Source organism: Ahaetulla prasina, chromosome 2, assembly GCF_028640845.1.
Source record: "Ahaetulla prasina isolate Xishuangbanna chromosome 2, ASM2864084v1, whole genome shotgun sequence".
In the NCBI taxonomy this organism is placed as follows: domain Eukaryota; kingdom Metazoa; phylum Chordata; class Lepidosauria; order Squamata; family Colubridae; genus Ahaetulla; species Ahaetulla prasina.
In genome coordinates, this window is record NC_080540.1 from 278,225,080 (window position 1) to 278,244,334 (window position 19,255).

General features: G+C 42.1%; 1 protein-coding gene across 7 annotated transcripts in view; it reads right to left on the reverse strand.

The window, feature by feature from the left end:
* The window catches only part of OSMR (oncostatin M receptor), a 68,112-nt gene that overhangs the window by 27,468 nt on the left and 21,389 nt on the right, over window positions 1–19,255 (reverse strand). For all 7 annotated transcript variants that reach the window (XM_058170677.1, XM_058170670.1, XM_058170676.1 and 4 more), the window contains 7 exons: window positions 18,791–18,957; window positions 15,842–16,001; window positions 13,024–13,287; window positions 11,727–11,865; window positions 11,151–11,311; window positions 4,638–4,768; window positions 3,578–3,740 (listed from right to left, as the gene is read on the reverse strand). In XM_058170677.1, coding sequence (XP_058026660.1) covers window positions 3,578–3,740; window positions 4,638–4,768; window positions 11,151–11,311; window positions 11,727–11,865; window positions 13,024–13,287; window positions 15,842–16,001; window positions 18,791–18,957 — 1,185 coding nt within the window. The remainder of the gene's footprint in view (window positions 1–3,577; window positions 3,741–4,637; window positions 4,769–11,150; window positions 11,312–11,726; window positions 11,866–13,023; window positions 13,288–15,841; window positions 16,002–18,790; window positions 18,958–19,255) is intronic.

Here is a 19,255-nt window from a genome sequence, read left to right on the forward strand (position 1 = left end):
CTTATTCTTTTTTTCCAAATCATTATTCCCCCTCCAGTTTTATAGTTATTTCTTGTGGTCTTTGCTTAAAATTCATTTGTGTACTTTTCTTAGTTTCAGTTGTTCTCTGCTTCATTCTTTGAAGTTGTGATTTCTATTCTTATGAAGGTCAGTCAGCTTGTTAGTAGAAATCTCCCTTAAAATTCTCACCGTTTCTTATCACCGTTATAGGAGCTGTTAAACAATGACTATGTGCTTGTAGTTTCTCTTACGCCTTTAGATGTCACTCTATAATCCACAATTTCAATCCACAATTAGAAATTGTCCATTTTGTTTCCTTTGTTTAGAGCCGCACCTTGTTTTGTTTCAATTTACTTTCTCTTTTTCAAATTTGTCCCATTTGAAGTACATAGTTTCAATTTAATATTTTCCTTAATCCAAGTCCATAGGGGATAGAGGAAATCAGAAATATTCCATCAGAGTCCAATTTTAAATCCTCAATCGTTTTCCTTTTTCCCTGTTTTTAGTCTTTAATCAATTGTTAAAAACTTCCAGATTATCCAAGTTTCCAGCTTTAATCAGTAGTTCTGTTTTTCTCTTTTAGTTTAAGGCTCTAGACTTCAGTTTTCAAAAACCAAATTCTTGTCAGGTCTTTAGGTACTGTTTCCGTTTCTTATTCCAATTGTATCAGTAATCTTTTTCAATTTAGCCGCTATTTCAGGTTTTTTAAGGTTTATTGGAAAAATCAATTTTAAAATGCCTCTCCATGAGTTGATGTTCACTCCCCCAGCTTCAATACTTTGTTCAATTTCACTGCTTCAACCTCCTGCATGATGTTTGTGGCCATCCTGACTTTGGCAGCTTGTAATGGCTGCGGTCCACCTCGCTGGGTCAAAGGAAAAAAGCTGGAGCTGCAGGGAATTTGCAAATTCCCTGTTCGCTCCAGTAGCTCCTTCTTTCTTTGCTGCCCCTGCAGGGCAACTATGGTCCATTCCGGACCCCCATAGCGAGGGGATTTTTGGCGCTCACCCCAGAGCTGCCGGGGTTCGCGTCTGTTTCGTTGCAATGCTGGCCATGCCTCCCTATGTCTACATGTTTTGTTGGAGTGCCAGTCCTTGGAAAATTTCTATTCGAGGAAACAAAAATCACCATAAAACCCAATAGGTGCAATTTATCACAATTTATGTTTGGAAGTCCACAAAAGCCTAATACATGGACTAACCAGAAGAAACTGGTGATTGGAGTAAAAACTATATTAGGATAATGCAAAGGATACAATGGATGAGCAGGGTTATGGAAGTGTGGAACCACCTAAGACAGTAAAAGAACCACATATAATTATATATACAGCTTTAAGACCTATAAAATGGCCTATAAATCCAGTGGAGTATGCCTTCAAACATACTATATACAATGTATATAGAGGCAAAAGGGTTATACTACATGAGGGGTATGTTACAGGATGTAGTGATGAGATGGTACAAGCTTTATATAATATCACTACACATCATATATGTGACTGAAAGTACAGCCTCTCAAAGGAATATGGGATTTGTTAACCTCTTGGATGCCTAGTCTTGCTTAAAGGACCTGGTTAAAAGACCTGTTTATTATGTTTGTTATATGCTCATTATTATCATTATCATATGTCTTATCTCTTGTATGAAATGTCCACCTGTATGTTGTAACTGTTGTAAGTATTGTTATTATTATCGAGTAACTCAGCAAAAGAAGATAGAAGAACAGGGGGAAAAAAAACTGAGTAGACAGGACATATGTATTATGCTACAAGATATACATGATGGTTTACAGCAATAAGAATGGATAAAAAAGGAAAGGCAGGATTGAAAGAAATAGAATTATTCCTGTAAAGAATAAGAGCCTTGGTGACTCCATATCTATGCCTCTCATGACCTAAGCTAAACCTAAGCTATTAGCTGTGTAAGGCATGAAGATAAGGAAGTATGTATGATGCCTTTTATGAGTAAACAAAGCCATAAACTTGGTTAGTACATTCTGAGTTGGGTTAGGCTGACTGAGGCTGACCGAAGTTCATTTAATAGTAGGAAATCTTATGTAAATCTTATGTACGAAAATCTTATGTAACGGCCGATAAACAATGATAGGAGGGGGGCATTGTAATTGCTTTGCTGATTGTTTGAATGTATTTAAACCATATATTCCGACCTGTAAGATGTTATCTCTCTCTTTCTTGAGAGAATCCTTTTGCGAACGCTTATGAGAGATATATATGTCTCTATAATAAATCTGCTTTTTAATTGTTCATGGTCTCTGCACTACTTTCTATGAGATTGTTGTTGTTTTATCTCACATCTGATCATTGCTTATCAGGGAAGTTTATGTCAGTAATAATTTTAAATATGCAAGGCATTTGTGTTTCTAACATGCAGATTTGATAAGCGGATGCTTGAAGAAGAAATATCAGATTCGGAAGGATAGATAGTCCTCGGCTTACAACTGTCCTTTAATGATAGTTATGATGGCCATAGAAAAAAATTTGACTCATAACGCATCCTCAAAAGTTATGATCTCCACACCAATCCTCCGGTCACATATTCACAATCTGAATGCTTGGCAACCAACTCACATTTACAACAGTTGCAATTTCTTGCAGTCACATAATCACAATTTGCAAGCTTCCCAGCTGGCTTCCAAGAAGCCAAGACAACTGGGGAAACTGGAATCATTTAACGAGCATGTGATTCACTTAACCAACATGTGATTTGCTTAATGACTATGGTAAAATGAGTCCTTCAGGAGAAGGGCGGTATACAAATATAATAAATAAATAAATAAATAAATAAATAAATAAAAAATGGTCATAAAATCGGACCCAGTGATGTGATGATTTGCTTAACGACCACATTGCTTAGCAACCGAAATTCCATCCCAATTGTGGTCTTAATTCAAGGACTTCCTGTATAGGCTAGATTGGGTAGCCAATGTCTAGAATTACTGAATTTATGTAGTCCAGCTTGAGGTTCTCCAGAACAAATACATGACTGTCATCACCTGCTTACTATGTTAAATGGCCATGGAATAGTTGAAGTTAATTTCAATAAAAACATTCATTCTTTAAAAAAAACACTCCCCCACTCAGATCTGTAATATTTGGCAAGATTACATAGCCGAATGTAACTGAGTGGATATATGTATAGCAATTTAATCAAGATATACTTTCTTCGTCTTCTGCAGAACAATGGTTTTGACTAAATTCTTTCCTGATTATCTATGCCTTGATATTTAGTACCTGCCCAATGTATTGGCCTGCACTCTTTCAACCCTCTGTCTGCGCTAGCTGGAGATAATGGAAGTTGTAGCGCAAGTACTTGGAGGACACCAGACAGGGAAGATGACAAAACACTCTAGGTTCCATGTCAATGGTGGGTTGCTCCTGGTTCAGTCCGGTTCTATAGAACCGGTAGTAAAACTGGTGGGAGGTTCCGCCCACCCATCCCAACTTCATCATGGGTGATCTGCACATGCACGCGCTCCCGTTGCAAACCGGTAGTAAAGGTAAGTAGAACCCACCCCGTTTCATGTCCCTTAAACTTTTCCTCCACAACAGAATGCTCACCAGATTCAGTGGTCTCAGCAGATATATTCTTTGTCCAGCTACTCCATTTCCAGAAGGGACTGACAGCACAGCGTACTTTAAATTTATAGTTTGTAGCAGGCTTCAGTCCACCCAGTTGAAAGTGGAAATGAGAATCTGAATCCGACTGCGCTGTGATATTGTACTGCAAAATACAAAGAGTAAACCTGTTAAGAGGTCAAAAACTATCTTACTGTGGGATAACATTTTTTCCCGAAATGTAACTACAGATGGCAGCATCTAATAAATTTTGACCTATCCCCAAAAAAGCTAAGCAGGATCAGATCTGCTTTTGGTTTGGACTTGAGTCCATCAGAAAATCCAGAACTGTAGGCTACACTGAAAAATCTAAACAACAACAAATCTTGAAAGGCAACAATTGCAAGCAACATCTATATTGCCTACAAGAAACCTACAGAGAAATATCTATGAAGCCACCAAGACTAGAGTTTGATCTGAAGGAATTGTTTTCATTATTTTAATTGCTCTTTTAAAAGTTCTTATCCATCGTTCCAATCAACTTAAACTCTAAAAAGTTTAATTTACACATTGAATCCCAATGTTTGTCCAAAGGGTTCCTCTCATTCTTTGGAAGAGATCTGGGGGACCTGCAGACAAGATAACATTAGATTCACCAACAATTTTTGAGCCACTAAGAGGACACGACTGGATATAACTTACTATTTGATGGCTTCCTATAGGGTGGCACTTAGCAATAGCACTTAGATTTATATACCGCTTTCCAATGCTTTCCAGCCATCTCTAAGCGGTTTACAGAGTCAGCATATTGACCCCAACAATCTGGGTCCTCAGATAATGGGTTTACTGTTTATAATAGGATGAACTACGCCATGATTGAGATTTGGGTTGGAGTGTTTAAAGATTAAGAGTTTTGGCTGTTTTGCAATTGTAACATAGAAAACTAAAAAGGTTTAGAATTAAATAAGACATATGTAAACAACCATCCCAGACTTCTCGTGCAGGATTTATAACAGGGTGGGGAGAGTTGTTATTACTTTATATAGATATTGATGCTTCTCACCATATTCTTGCCAACATTGATCTGGCATAGCAATGGTAGCTTTGCATTTATTGGTTTTATCTGCCAAGATAACCGAATGAAAGTAGCATTTAGATGATCCGCTGATGGTTTACCGATAATTACAGGACGAACTGGTTGAAAAGAGAAAAATGAAGGAATAAGAGGATGCTGGGAAAAAAGTAAATCAATACCTTGGACCATAAAATCAGCAAAAGAAAGGAAAGGAAAGGAAAGGAAAGGAAAGGAAAGGAAAGAGGGAGGGAGGGAGGGAGGGAGGGAGGGAGGGAGGGAGGGAGGGAAGGAAGGAAGGAAGGAAGGAAGGAAGACAGACAAAATTGTTTTATTTATTTATTTATTTATTTATTTATTTAATTAATTAATTAATTAATTAATTAATTAAACTTTTATACCGCCCTTCTCCCGAAGGACTCAGGGCGGTGTACAGCCTTCATTTAAAACAATTAATATACACACTAAAATAACAATTAAAAAACTTATTCAATAAAAGGCCGAAATTAAAACCGTTCAATTGACCCTATAAAATACCCAATAAAATTACAATTTAAAATTTAAAATTTAAAATTTAAAGTTTAAAAATCAGGCCAGTCCCGCTTGGATAAATAAATAAGTTTTCAGTTCCCGGCGAAAGGTCCGAAGGTCAGGCAATTGGCGCAAACCGGGGGGAAGTTCGTTCCAGAGGGTAGGTGCTCCCACAGAGAAGGACCTTCCCCTGGGGGCCGCCAGCCGACACTGTTTGGCGGACGGCACCTTGAGAAGACCCTCTCTGTGAGAGCATACGGGTCGGTGGGAGGCATATAGAAACAGCAGGCGGTCCCGTAAGTCATGGAGCGCTTTGAAGGTGGTAACCAAAACCTTGAAGCGCACCCGGAAGACCACAGGTAGCCAGTGCAGACTGCGCAGGAATGGTGTTACCCGGGAGCAACGTGGTGCTCCCTCAATCACCCGCGCAGCTGCATTCTGGACTAACTGAAGTCTCCGAATGCACTTCAGGGGTAGCCCCATGTAGAGAGCATTGCAATAATCCAGGCGAGAAGTGACAAGAGCATGAGTGACCGTGCATAAGGCATCTCGGTCAAGAAAGGGGCGCAACTGGCGGACCAGGCGAACCTGGTAAAAAGCTCTTCTGGAGACGGCCGTCAAGTGATCTTCAAACGACAGCCGTCCATCCAGGAGAACGCCCAAGTTGCGCACCCTTTCTGTTGGGGCCAGTGACTCGCCCCCAACAGTCAGCCGCGGTTGCAGCTGACTGTACCGGGATGCCGGCATCCACAGCCACTCCATCTTGGATGGATTGAGTCTGAGTCTGTTTCTCCCCATCCAGACCCGTACGGCCTCTAAACAACGGGACAGCACTTCGACAGCTTCGCTGGGATGGCCTGGGGTGGAGAAGTACAGCTGGGTATCATCAGCGTACAGATGATAACTCACCCCAAAGCCACTGATGACCTCACCCAACGGCTTCATGTAGATGTTGAACAGGAGAGGTGAGAGAATCGACCCCTGCGGCACCCCACAAGTGAGGCGCCTCGCGGCCGATCTCTGCCCCCCTGTCAACACCGTCTGCGACCGGTCGGAGAGGTAGGAGGAGAACCACCGATAAACGGTGCCTCCCACTCCCAACCCCTCCAACCGGCGCAGCAGGATACCATGGTCGATGGTATCAAAAGCCGATGAGAGATCCAACAGGACCAGGGCAGAGGAGCAACCCCTATCCCTGGCCCTCCAGAGATCATCCACCAACGCGACCAAAGCTGTCTCCGTGCTATACCCGGGCCGGAAGCCGGACTGGAACGGGTCTAGATAGACAGCTTCCTCCAGGTACTGAGGGAACTGCCATGCCACCACACTCTCTACAACCTTCGCCACAAAGCGAAGGTTGGAGACTGGACGATAGTTACCCAAAATAGCTGGGTCCAGGGAAGGCTTCTTGAGGAGGGGTCTCACCACCACCTCTTTCAAGGCGTCGGGAAAGATCCCCTCCATCAAAGAAGCATTTATAATACCCCGGAGCCAGCCTCGTGTCACCTCCTGAGTGGCCAGCACCAGCCAGGAGGGGCACGGGTCCAGTAAACATGTAGTGGCATGCAGCCTCCCCAGCAACCTGTCCAAGTCCTCAAGAGCCAAAGCATCAAACTCATCCCAAACAACATCAACAAGACGCGCCTCAGTCATCTCATCCAGATCATCGCAATCTTGGTCCAAGCTATCCCGGGGCTGAGCGATTTTATCATATAGATAACTGCTAAACTCCTTGGCACGTCCCTGTAAGGGGTCATCCCGTCCCCCCTGGTGAAGGAGGGAACGGGTCACCCGAAACAGGGCGGCCGGGCGGTTATCTGCCGACGCAATGAGGGAAGAAGCGTAGGAACGCCTCACCACCCTCAGTGCCACTAGATAGGTCTTTGAAAAAGACCTAACTAGTGTCCGATCAGCTTCGGAACGGTTGGACCTCCAGACACTCTCTAGGCGTCTTCTCCGGCGTTTCAGCTCTCTCAGCTCCTCAGAGAACCAAGGAGCTAATTGAGATCTGACATCCCTTCCTGACATCCCTTCTCTGTCATGAAACTCCAAAAGATCTTTAAGCATAAAAATGATTGCAGCGATCTACCAGGCATTATCTTTTTTCTACTTTCTTCACTTCACTTTATTTTACTTTTACTCCAGATTTGTTTTTTCTTCTCTTTCATTCCCATCAGTGAAGTGTTTCCCAACCCAGTGGTTGCAATTCCTGAAGACAGGAAAAGAAGGACACCAAAAAAAGGTCTCTTTTTTCTCCTGGAGAAAGGAGGAAGGTAATCATAATTTTCTTGGCACGATGGGGCTCAGTGGAATGTGTCAAATCTTAGTTAAACAAATCCAATCTACATCCCCTGTTGTGAATGCTTGTAACTTGAGCCTTCTGGGTGAGGAATCATCATGAAGAGTGAAAGGCAACAGGAATAAATCCTACTAAAGGAATCCCAAAAGCTGAATCATTAACAGCTTAAATTACCATATTTTTCAGAGTATAAAATGCACCTTTTCCCCCCAAAAAAGAGGGTGAAAATCTGGGTGTGTCTTATACTCCGAATGTAGCCCCGCCGAGCCTCTCAAATGAAGGTTTCAGAGGCTGAAAAAAGCCTCTGAAACTGAAACAGAGCTTCAGAAAAAAAGCCTCCAAAAGGGAGCTTCAGAAAAAAAGCCTCTGAAACAGAGGTTCAGAAAAAAAGCCTCTGAAACAGCAGGAAAAAAAGGCTCTGAAACAGAGGTTTCAGAAGCTGAAAAAAAAAAGCAAGGCACAGAGCTCACAACCAACGAACCTGTTGCTAAAATTCACCTCTGGAAACAGCTGATTGGGGGTATTCCAGAAGGCCCACCCACCTACCAATCAGCTTTTTTCTTATTTTCCTCCCCAAAAACTAAGGTGCGTTTTATACTTTATATACCGTTTCCTGAGAATCTGGCCCACGGCACGACTGAAGAACTAGTCGCGGCCTGGGAACAGGCCGCGGCTGGAGCTTTGGACCGTGTTGTGCCTTTGCGGCCTCTGACCAGGCGCCGATCTCAACCAGCTCCTTGGTTTTCTGAGGAGCTGAGAGAGATGAAACGCCGGAGAAGACGCCTAGAGAGTGTCTGGAGATCCAGCCGCTCCGAGACTGACCGGACACTAGTTAGGTCCTATAGTAGGACCTACCTAGTGGCATTGAGGGAGGCGAAGCGTTCCTACGTTTCCTCCCTCATTGCGTCGGCAGATAACCGCCCGGCCGCCCTGTTTCGGGTGACCCGCTCCCTCCTTCAACAGGAGGGGCGGGGGGACCCATTACTAGGGCGTGCCGAGGAGTTTAACGGTTATCTATACAATAAAATCATTCAGCTTCGGGACGGATTGGATCAAAATTGGGTAGATCCAGGCGAGGGTTCCAAGGCCCGTCTTGTTGAGGCTGTTTGGGATAACTTTGATCCTGTGACTCCCGAGGACATGGACAGGTTGCTGGGAAGGTTGAATGCCACCACATGTTTACTGGACCCGTGTCCCTCCTGGTTGGTGCTGGCCACACAGGAGGTGTCACGAGGCTGGCTCCAGGGGATTACAAATGCTTCTTTGTTAGAGGGTGTCTTTCCCGCTGCCTTGAAAGAGGCGGTGGTGAGACCTCTCCTCAAGAAGCCTTCCCTGGACCCAGCTGTTTTAGGTAATTACCGTCCAGTCTCCAACCTTCGCTTTACGGCGAAGGTTGTAGAGAGTGCGGTGGCATGTCAGCTACCCCAGTACCTGGATGAAACTGTCTATCTAGACCCGTTCCAGTCCAGCTTCTGACCTGGTTACAGTACTGAGACGGCTTTGGTCGCGTTGGTGGATGATCTCTGGAGGGCCAGGGATAAGGGTTACTCCTCTGCCCTGGTCCTATTAGACCTCTCAGCGGCTTTTGATACCATCGACCATGGTACCCTGCTGCGCCGGCTAGAGGGGTTGGGAGTGGGAGGCACCGTTTATCGGTAGTTCTCCTCCTACCTCTCTGACCAGACGCAGACGGTGTTGACAGGGGAGCAGAGATGACCCCGAAGTGCCTCCTGTGTGGGGTGCCGCAGGGGTCGATCCTCTCGCCTCTCCTGTTCAACATCTATATGAAGCCGCTGGGTGAGATCATCAGTGGTTTTGGGGTGAGATACCAGCTGTACGCTGATGACACTCAGCTGTACTTTTCCACCCCAGGCCACCCCAACGAAGCTATCGAAGTGCTGTCCCGGTGTTTGGAAGCCGTACGGGTCTGGATGGGGAGGAACAGGCTCAAGCTTAATCCCTCCAAGACGGAGTGGCTGTGGATGCCGGCACCCCGGTACAGTCAGCTGCAGATGCGGCTGTCCATCGGGGGCGAGTCTCTGGCCCCGACGGAGAAGGTGCGCAACTTGGGCGTTCTCCTGGATGGACGGTTGTCTTTTGAAGACCATTTGACGACCGTCTCCAGGAGAGCTTTTTATCAGGTTCGCCTGATCCACCAGTTGCGTCCCTTCCTGGACCAGGATGCCCTATGCATGGTCACTCATGCTCTTGTCACATCTCGCCTGGACTACTGCAATGCTCTCTACATGGGGCTCCCCTTGAAGAGCACTCGGAGACTCCAGTTAGTCCAGAATGCGGCTGCGCGGGTTATTGAGGGAGCAGCACGTAGCTCCCATGTAACACCCATCCTGCGCAGACTGCACTGGCTACCTGTGGTCTTCCGGGTGCGCTTCAAGGTTTTGGTGACGACCTTTAAAGCGCTCCATGGCTTAGGACCGGGATATTTACGGGACCGTCTTCTGCCGGCTTCAATCTCCCAGCGACCAGTGCATTCTCACAGAGAGGGACTCCTTAGGGTGCCGTCAGCCAAACAATGTCGACTGGCGGCCCCCAGAGGGAGGGCCTTCTCTGTGGGGGCTCCTACCCTGTGGAACGAGCTTCCCCCTGGACTTCGACAATTGTCTGACCTTAGGACCTTTCACCGCGAACTTAAAACCTATTTGTTCCGTCTCGCTGGACTGGCTTGATCTTTTAACAATTTTAATCTGATAAATTGGGGTTTTAAATTTTTAATAATTTATAGGGTGAAATTGTGTTTTAGTTTTGGCCAATTGAATGAGTTTTTTAAGGGTTGTTTTTTAATATTGTCTGTTTTCTTGTATTTTAACTGGCTGTTCACCGCCCTGAGTCCTTCGGGAGAAGGGCGGTTTATAAATTAAAATATTATTATTATTATTATTATTATTATTATTATTATTATTATTATTATTATTATTATTATTATTATTATTATTATTATTATTATACTTCAGTGCGCCTGATAGTCCGAAAAATACGGTAAATCAGGAGGAGAAAAGCAACAGGAGCAGCCCAACGAACTAGAAATTCTAAATTGCTTAAATCACCCAATTCTAAATTGCTTAAATCACCCAATTCTAAATTGCTTAAATCACCCAATTCTAAATTGCTTAAATCACCCAATCTTTTGGGGTGAGGATCACAGCAAGCAACACCCTGCACACAATACCACAACACAAGCCCTATCCCTTTCACACATCTTGTGTGTAAAAAAGGGGCCTTGTGACATTATGTCTGTTTTGACTTCACTTTTTGTAGAAATCACTGATTCTTCCTCAACATTGTATTCTCCAGATGTGTTATGAATACAACTGTAAAACGTTAAAATGTAGGTCATCAGATTAGACAAGAATGGGCTAAACGTCATATTTCTTTGCCAGGTTCTCATTTGTTCTGCCTTTCTCAACAGCGGAGAGATGATCAATCTTTATTTATCAGTAAGGAAACGACAGGAGAAGAAATTCTGCTATTCCTGCTATTTCAACTTCTCCAGATCTTTGTTTATGAGATAGCCAATTCTATTAGCAAGAACCAATCCATAACATTAATTTTTATTTGACATTTTCACCTGGTTGCAGTATGCAAAATTATTTCATACTCTTAGACTATGACAATAAGATGAAATACAAAATTTAGTAAAGAAAATCAACCCTTACCTCTGTGCGTTACATTAAAACTTAGCTGCCCATGTTTCTGTCCAAGGCAATTTCTGGAGGTTAACTTTAGATTGTATAGGAATTGGTTGTCCCTCTTGAATGAACAACTGCTATTGTTGTCCAAAAATATATTTGTACTGCAATATATTTTTGTAGAAGAGCTTTCAAAAAATAGCATGGGAGGGAGAAAAGACAGTATTTATTCCATTCGCAGACCAAAATAATGCATTAAAAAAATGTTCACCTTAGCCTACAAGTTCAAAATTTATTCTGAACCAGGGTTTATCTCTAAGCCTCTATAAATTTCAATATATTTTACTACAGGCATACAATAACTTTAAACAAAATGTGAAGGATTTCCTCCATTCAAGTTAAATATGCAAATAGCTGATTTGTTTTAACTTTCCTATAGTCACCAGTCTCTTTTATACAAGACAGATTTTGTCTCCTGGCTTCAAGGTCTTCAACATCCCCAAATATTCCTTTCAAAGATACCCCATAAATCTGGATACAATTAGTCTAAGCTCCTTCCTATTATCCTTTGGACTGACTTTGGACTGATTTGAGAATACTTACACATCAGACAGAATAAACTTCATTGGACAGACTTCCTCAAAGTAATAGGGTGTGTCTACATATCCAGGATCCCAACTACATCTAATATTGATCATGTCCTCAGTTTCACAGCTCAGATTTTTGGGTTTATCAGGCTGCCCTATTAAAACAAGTTCAGATTCCTATGTTACTTTCTTATATATTTCATCTACACAATTACTTTCCAAACAAATCAAGTTGCTCACCTTGTTTCCCTCTCCCCCTCACCACTAGCAGAAAGTTGATCAACACAAGCATTGGGAATAGGCATTCAACCCCACCCCATCTTTGGCATCTCTGTCACCTTTATTCAAGGATGTTTCCAGTTGATTTTGGCCCATAAAGGTGATAGAGTTCTGTAGGTTGCCTGCCCCTGCTTTATTCTGAAAGGGAAATTGGCTCACCCATGTATTTCATTCGTTTTTTTAATTAAATTTATATTCTGCCTTTTCATCAGGAATTCAGAACAGCATAATAGTGTTTCCTCTTCTTGTCTTTATCCAGAATGTCAGGCAGAAGTAACACCTCCCCCAAAAAACCCCAGTTTTTTGTGTTTTCTAGAGCTACTCATGGTCCAAGCGCACTTTAGGGCAGGGGTCTCCAACCTTGGTCCCTTTAAGACTTGTGGACTTCAACTCCCAGAGTTCCTCAGCCAGCTTTGCTGCTGAGCAAAGGGCATGAAACCTTTCAGTATTGCAGAAAATTCAGCAAAATCACGACACCAGAGGTGGGTTTCAGCAGGTTCTGACCAGTTCTGGAGAACCGGTAGTGGAAATTTTGAGTAGTTCGGAGAACCAGTAATAAAAATTCTGACTGGCCCCACCCCCATCTATTCTCTGCCTCCTGAGTCCCAGCTGATCGGGAGGAAATGGGGATTTTGCAGTAACCTTCCTCTGGAGTGGGGACGGAATGGAGATTTTACAGTATCCTTCCCACACCACACCCACCAAGCCACACCCACCAAGCCATGCCATGTCCACCAAGCCAAGCCATGCCCACCAAGCCACACCCACAGAACGGTAGTAAAAAAATTTGAAACCCACCACTGAACGACACATTTTAAGATTAAAATTCAAAGCAGTTCTAGTTAAAATAATCCTGTTCTCTCCAGCAGAGGAGAGCAATGTGGGATCCTCCCAATGTTACTAGATCATAACTCCCATAATCTCTGATCACTGGCCATGTTGCCTGGGATTACTGTTAACTGAAGTCCAGGCCCTTTGCAACAACCCAGAATGTCCATAGTGACAAGCAATAAGACTGAAAATTTTCTGCTTACTGGTGAGGTAGAGATAAACTGACTCGCTAGTGTCGTTAAAACCACAAGTGAGTTGAAATCGACGAGGGTAATAAGATGCAGGCTTTTTAGTCAATAATACTATTCGTCGTTTTGTCTCCATAACTCTGTGATCATCGTAAAATGTAAAACTGGTTACATGTTTATTTTTCTTCGCAATGCAGCAAAATGTGATGTTGGAACCTCGCTCAAATACTTTTTCCTCAGGAAAGACGTGAATTGTTTCATTACTGAGAGCATCCGGGCCTGCACAAAGTTACAGAGAAAAAGAAGACTGAATTTTCTTCATTTAATTATTTTATTGTTCAAAAGGTTCTTTGAATATTTTTCATCAGAAAAATGGAAAAACCTCCATTTGAGCAAAGTGCCATAATCTTCATTGGAATTCCGGCAGTTGCCAGTCCCAGAACATCTGGAGGGCACCAGGCTGGACAAAGCTGCCATAGAGTTAGTTGCCATTATTTGTCCTCCATATGGCCAACTGGGAGACTGAGCTGAGAGGTAAATGAACAGTTCAAGGCTGAGAATGTTCATGGCAGAAATAAGATTCAAACTGCAGATATAAGTATGCTATGCTACTTATCAAACCAGGAAGGAGGACTCTTGCGCTATCTTTGACCAAATACTGTTATGTCTAGGTCAATGGCCCCCAACCTTTTGAGCATTAGGGATATGGAGAGAGTTTTTTTCGTGGATCGGAGGGGACGTGGTTTAGTGTGATGCCTGCCCCACATGGATGGGGCTTCACTTGTTTGTAAGGCCCAATTTCTGGCATGCAGTATACCGGTGCTGGTCCATGAACTGGGGGTTAGGGGCCCCTGGCCTAGGTTATTGTAGAAACATGCATGAGGACCAGCTGAACTGCAGATACAGTAGAATGTACGCAGACTTACAACCAAGAGTTCTCCAGGAGAGGAGAATTCTGATCAGCCCCATGTTCCTTTTCAAGCAGAACATAAGCTACACTTGATTTCTATTATCCCAGAATACAGGTAAGTGGATTCTAGTTGAGCGCTATAGGGGAAAACCTGATGATTTCCCTATGCCCAGAATAAGTGATTTATTAAATCAGTTAAGTAAGGCTAATTACTCATCTATCTTACATTTACTTACAGATCCCTCACATCCTGGACATAAACTGTTTCAACTCCTACCCTCAAAACGACACTGCACACCCGAACAACTAGACACAAGAACAGTTTTCCCCCGAACACCATCACTCTGCTAATCAAATAATTCCTCAATTCTGTCTGTTTACTAAGTCTGCACTACTATTAATCTTCTCATTGTTCCCATCACCCATCTCCTTCTACTTATGTAACTTTGTTGCTTGTATCCTTACGATTTATACTGTAATTGATTTGTTTCCTGATTGCTTAATTGTAGCCTATGACTATCATTAAGTGTTGTATCATTAAGTGTTAAATTTGCACCCTATGACTATCATTAAGTTGTAAGCGTTGTACCTTGATGAAGGTATCTTTTACTTACACTCAGAGCATATGCACCAAAGACAAATTCCTTGTGTGTCCAATCACACTTGGCCAATAAAAAATTCTATTCTATTCTATTCTATTCTATTCTATTCTATTCTATTCTATTCTAAGCATGGACTATAGGCAAATAGAAAAGAAAACCTCCTAGAAGAAAACAGCTTTTGCAGTAGTTCAAGGAGTGTTGTAGTTCATTAAAATGCTCCTTGTTCTCAAGGGGCATTCCCAAACCTTCAAAGGCTGATGTTTTAGCGGGGGGAGTGGGGCATAATCAGCCTTGAGCCTCAAATTGCTCAATGTCACCTGACATCACGGATGTCAAACTCACGGTATCACGTTGGCATCACATGACGTATCACGATGTTTTTCCCTTCGCGGAGGTGGGGTGGGGGTGGCCTGCACCTGACGCATCTGGCCCGCGGGCCGCCAGTTTGACACCCCTGCCCTATATACCCTAAGTCCCTTCCTAGTAATAAGGTAATTATTTTGTGAAAAGTCCCAAAGGTACTTTTTCAAGAGGCAACTGGACTTCTTTGTTTTTCTTTGAAGATCTTTTGCTTTTCATCCAAGAGGATTCTTCAGCTCTGACTGGATTGTGGGGACTGGAAGGCAGGGGTGAAATCCAGCAGGTTCTGACAGATTCTGGAGAACCGGTAGCGGAAATTTTGAGTAGTTCAGAGAACCGGCAAATACCACCTCTGGCTGGCCCCAGAGTGGGGTGGGAATGGAGATTTTGCAATATCCTTCCCCCAGGAGTGGGGAGGATATGGGGATTTTGCAGTATCCTTCCCTTGGAGTGGGGTGGGAATGGAGATTTTGCAGTATCCTTCCCCTGCCACGCCCACCAAACCACGCCCACAGAACTGGTAGTAAAAAACCCTTGGATTTTACCACTGCTGGAAGGATTTATATTCCTTACAGTCAGCTGGTCATTTGTATTCTTTACACTACTCAGGTGATCCTGAGGACACAGATAAACCTCCAAGTGGCCTCGACTCCTCTCTAAAAGAACGCAAATGACCAACTATCTGCAAGTAATATAAATCCTTCCATTCCTCACCATCCAGTCAGAAAAAGCTTGTTGGATAAGAAGTGAAACGCCTTCAAAGAAAAAACAGAAAGTTCAGTTGCCTCTTGAAAAAGCACCTTTGGGACAACCATGACCTGGATGACTGAGAATCTCCATAGACATATTTGTGAAGAGGAACAAAAAACAGGTACAGAAATTCAACATGCCCAAAAAAGGAGAGGTTAGAGAAGCTGCACGATGTGGTACATCATGCTTTTAATGAGTAATTGGAATTTACCCTTTGCTGCTACCCAATCAGTCCAGGAACTCCAAATTTTAGAAGATGCCACTCTGCTCCTTATTCTGGCTTCATGAGTTGCACATTGCAAGGGTACCTCAGAGATAAAATTCCATTGGTGATGTTGCCTTGATTTATTGAGAACTGTTCTGTAATTCACCTAGAAGTACACCATAAGAGAAGCTAATTAAAAAGGAACCCAAACCAATGAGACAATAGATTTTGGGTCTTTTAAACAAAGTTTGGTTATTTTATTTATTTATTTATTTTGTCACAACAGTATACACAAACAATTGTCATAGATAAAACAACATGTCTTGAAGAAAATATATATATATATGAGTAAAAAATATGCATCAACTATATTAATTTGATATAATGAAGGGAACAATAAGACAGGAACGGTAGGCACTATTGTGCTCTTATGCACGCCCCTTATAGTCGTCTTAGGAATGGGGTGAGGTCAATAGTAGACAGTTTTTGGTTGAAGATTTTGGGATTTTGAGTAGAGACTATGGAGTCAGGTAATGAATTCAGGTTACTTGCCTGGTTATCTTCCCCAAGCAGAGTCAGCTTAGCCTATACATGTGAACACAAGATACACTGGAGAACCTTGCTAGAAATTAGAAGGTAATACTCAAAATAAGATCTCAGTATGACTGCTCCAGCATTAAAGAACAGCTAACTTCTGACCAGAATGTCTTCCTTTTTGTATTTTCAGAATTCAAGTCAAGATGGGGTTTATTCACTGGGCATTTGAGGTATAAAAGTACGCAATTTTTTAATGATGGTTTCCAGATGCCATGAATTTTATGAGTACAATTTTGGATTCCTGTTGTAAAATTTTACGTACTGGAATGCTCACTGACTTTGGCTAGGATGGCAGATAAAACTGATAAACAAACAAACAGCTGATGGATGAGATTAGATAGATAGATAGATAGATAGATAGATAGATAGATAGATAGATAGATAGATAGATAGATAGATAGACAGACAGACAGACAGACAGACAAGATAGATGATAGATGATTTGTTGTTGTTAATTGTGAACTTGTGTCTGACCTATTGCAACCCCATGGACAACGTTCCTCCAGGCCTTCTTGTCCTCTACCATCCTCTGGAGTCCATTTAAGTACACACCGACTGTTTCAGTGATTCCATCCAGCCACCTCGTTCTTTGTCATCCCTTTCTTCTTTTGCACTCAATCTTTCCCAGCACTAGGCTCTTCTCCAGTGAGTCCTTCCTATTCACTAGGTGGCCAAATTATTTGAGTTTCATCTTCAGGATCTGCCCTTCTAAAGAGCAGTCAGAGTTGATCTCCTCTAGGACTGACCGGTTTGATCGCTTTGCAGTCCAAGGGACTTGCAGGAGTCTTCTCCAGCACCATAGCTCAAAGGCCTCAATTCTTTGGCACTCAGCCTTTCTTATGGTCCAACTTTCACAGCCTGATAGATGATAGGTAGGTAGGTAGGTAGGTAGGTAGGTAGATAGGTAGGTAGGTAGATAGACAGACAGACAGACAGACAGACAGATAAAGGCAGGCAGGCAGGCAGACACAGCAAAATTTAGAACCATTTGGGTTAGGATGCTGACTACAAAATAAGAAGCAGAGCAATACCTTGGACTCCTTCTTTGACACTGTTCTTGCTTGAAATATAACTGACATCTAAAACCAGTATTGGCTGTTGCAACAAAATCTCATGTGTAGCTTTGCTAACAATGTATTTCATATATCTACCCAGCTCTTAATCATCTTCATTGCTTTACAATCAGCTGCAACTTCTTCCTACACCCCAGGTATTTCCCTTAAAAGTATTAGAAGACTGCATAAGTCAGCTATCACGCACCTCTTGCTTCTTTTCTTGACATACGACCATAATAGTGCCTGTATGTGATGACTTTGTTGGAGCTATCATTAAGTGAATGCAGTAGTCATAAAATGAATGCTGTAGTTGTTAAATGAACACTGTGATCATTAAATGAACCCAATCATGTGACATTGGGGTGACTGATGGAATGGAAGGGGAGGGGGAGGGAAGGGAAGAGACCTTAGAGGTCTTCTAGTCCAACCCACTGCTCAGGCAGGAAATCCTATACTATTTCAGACAAATTGTTGTCCAACCTCTTATTAAACAACAAATTTGTTGTCCAACACTTCCAGTGTTGGAGCAACCACAACTTCTAGAGGCAAATTGTTCCATTTATTAATTGTTCTAATTGTCAGGAAATTTCTCCTTAGTTCTAGGTTGCTTCTCTCCTTGATTAGTTTCTATCCATTGCTTCTTCTCCTGCCCTCAGGTGCTTTGGAGAAGAGCTTGACTCCTTCTTCTTTATGGCAACCCCTAAGATATTGGAACACTGCTATCATGTCTCTAGTCCTTCATTTCATTAAACTAGATATACCCAATTTCAGAAATCATTCTTCATATGTTTTAGCCTCCAGTCCCCTAATCATCTTCATTGCTCTTCTCTGCACTCTTTCTAGAGTCTCAACATCTTTTTTACATCGTGGCAACCAAAACTGGATGCAGTATTCCAAGTGTGGCCTTACCAAGGCATTATAAAGTGGTATTAACACTTCACGTGATTTTGATTCTATCCCTGTTTATGCAGCCTAGAATTTTGGAACTTTGGAATCACATCATAACTCCCTTTTTTTTAGATATGGCATAACTTTGAATGGTCACACATATATGTGTGTGTGTATGTAAGAGTAGCAAATTCGTATTTTAATTCCTGTTTCAGTTTCTGGAAATTGCTTTTTAACAAGAAAAAAAAAAGAAGTGAAAGCTTCTTAAAGAGCAGGTAAATAATTCCCACTTTTTATATGCATCATCTAGTTTGGATTTATCTTGAGTTTTAAAATTTATTCCCCCCAAATTGGAATTGGATTCAAGAGGAAGATGATATAAATTCCTAAGCCCTGTTTTCAGAATGATACTTACGTTCAAAATAATTCTTTTGTCTTCTTCTCCTAAACGAATTTGGATGTTAAAAACAATGTCTATTTTGGAATTATATGCTTCATCTTTAACATCCCATTCCAGTAGCAGTTGCTGAAGAGAATTATTTGAGTAAATCCTAAGGTTTCTTGGTTCTAACACCTTATTGTCTGATGGAAAAAATAATGGAAAATGGAAAAAAATAATGAGTGATCAAAGTGTTTCTCAACCCCAGCAACTTTAAAATGTAAGGATTTCAATTCCAAGAATTATCCAGCATGACTGGCTGGGATATTCCAGGCACAAAGACCACAAATATAAAATTTGCTAAGGTTAAGAAACTCTAAGACAGATGAATCTATGAAGTAGTTACATATAACATTTATACAGAAATAATCTCATTTGTTTCTTTATAATATTTTCCTTAATCTGAAGGTTCAATTTGCATGTTAATTTTAATTAATATGC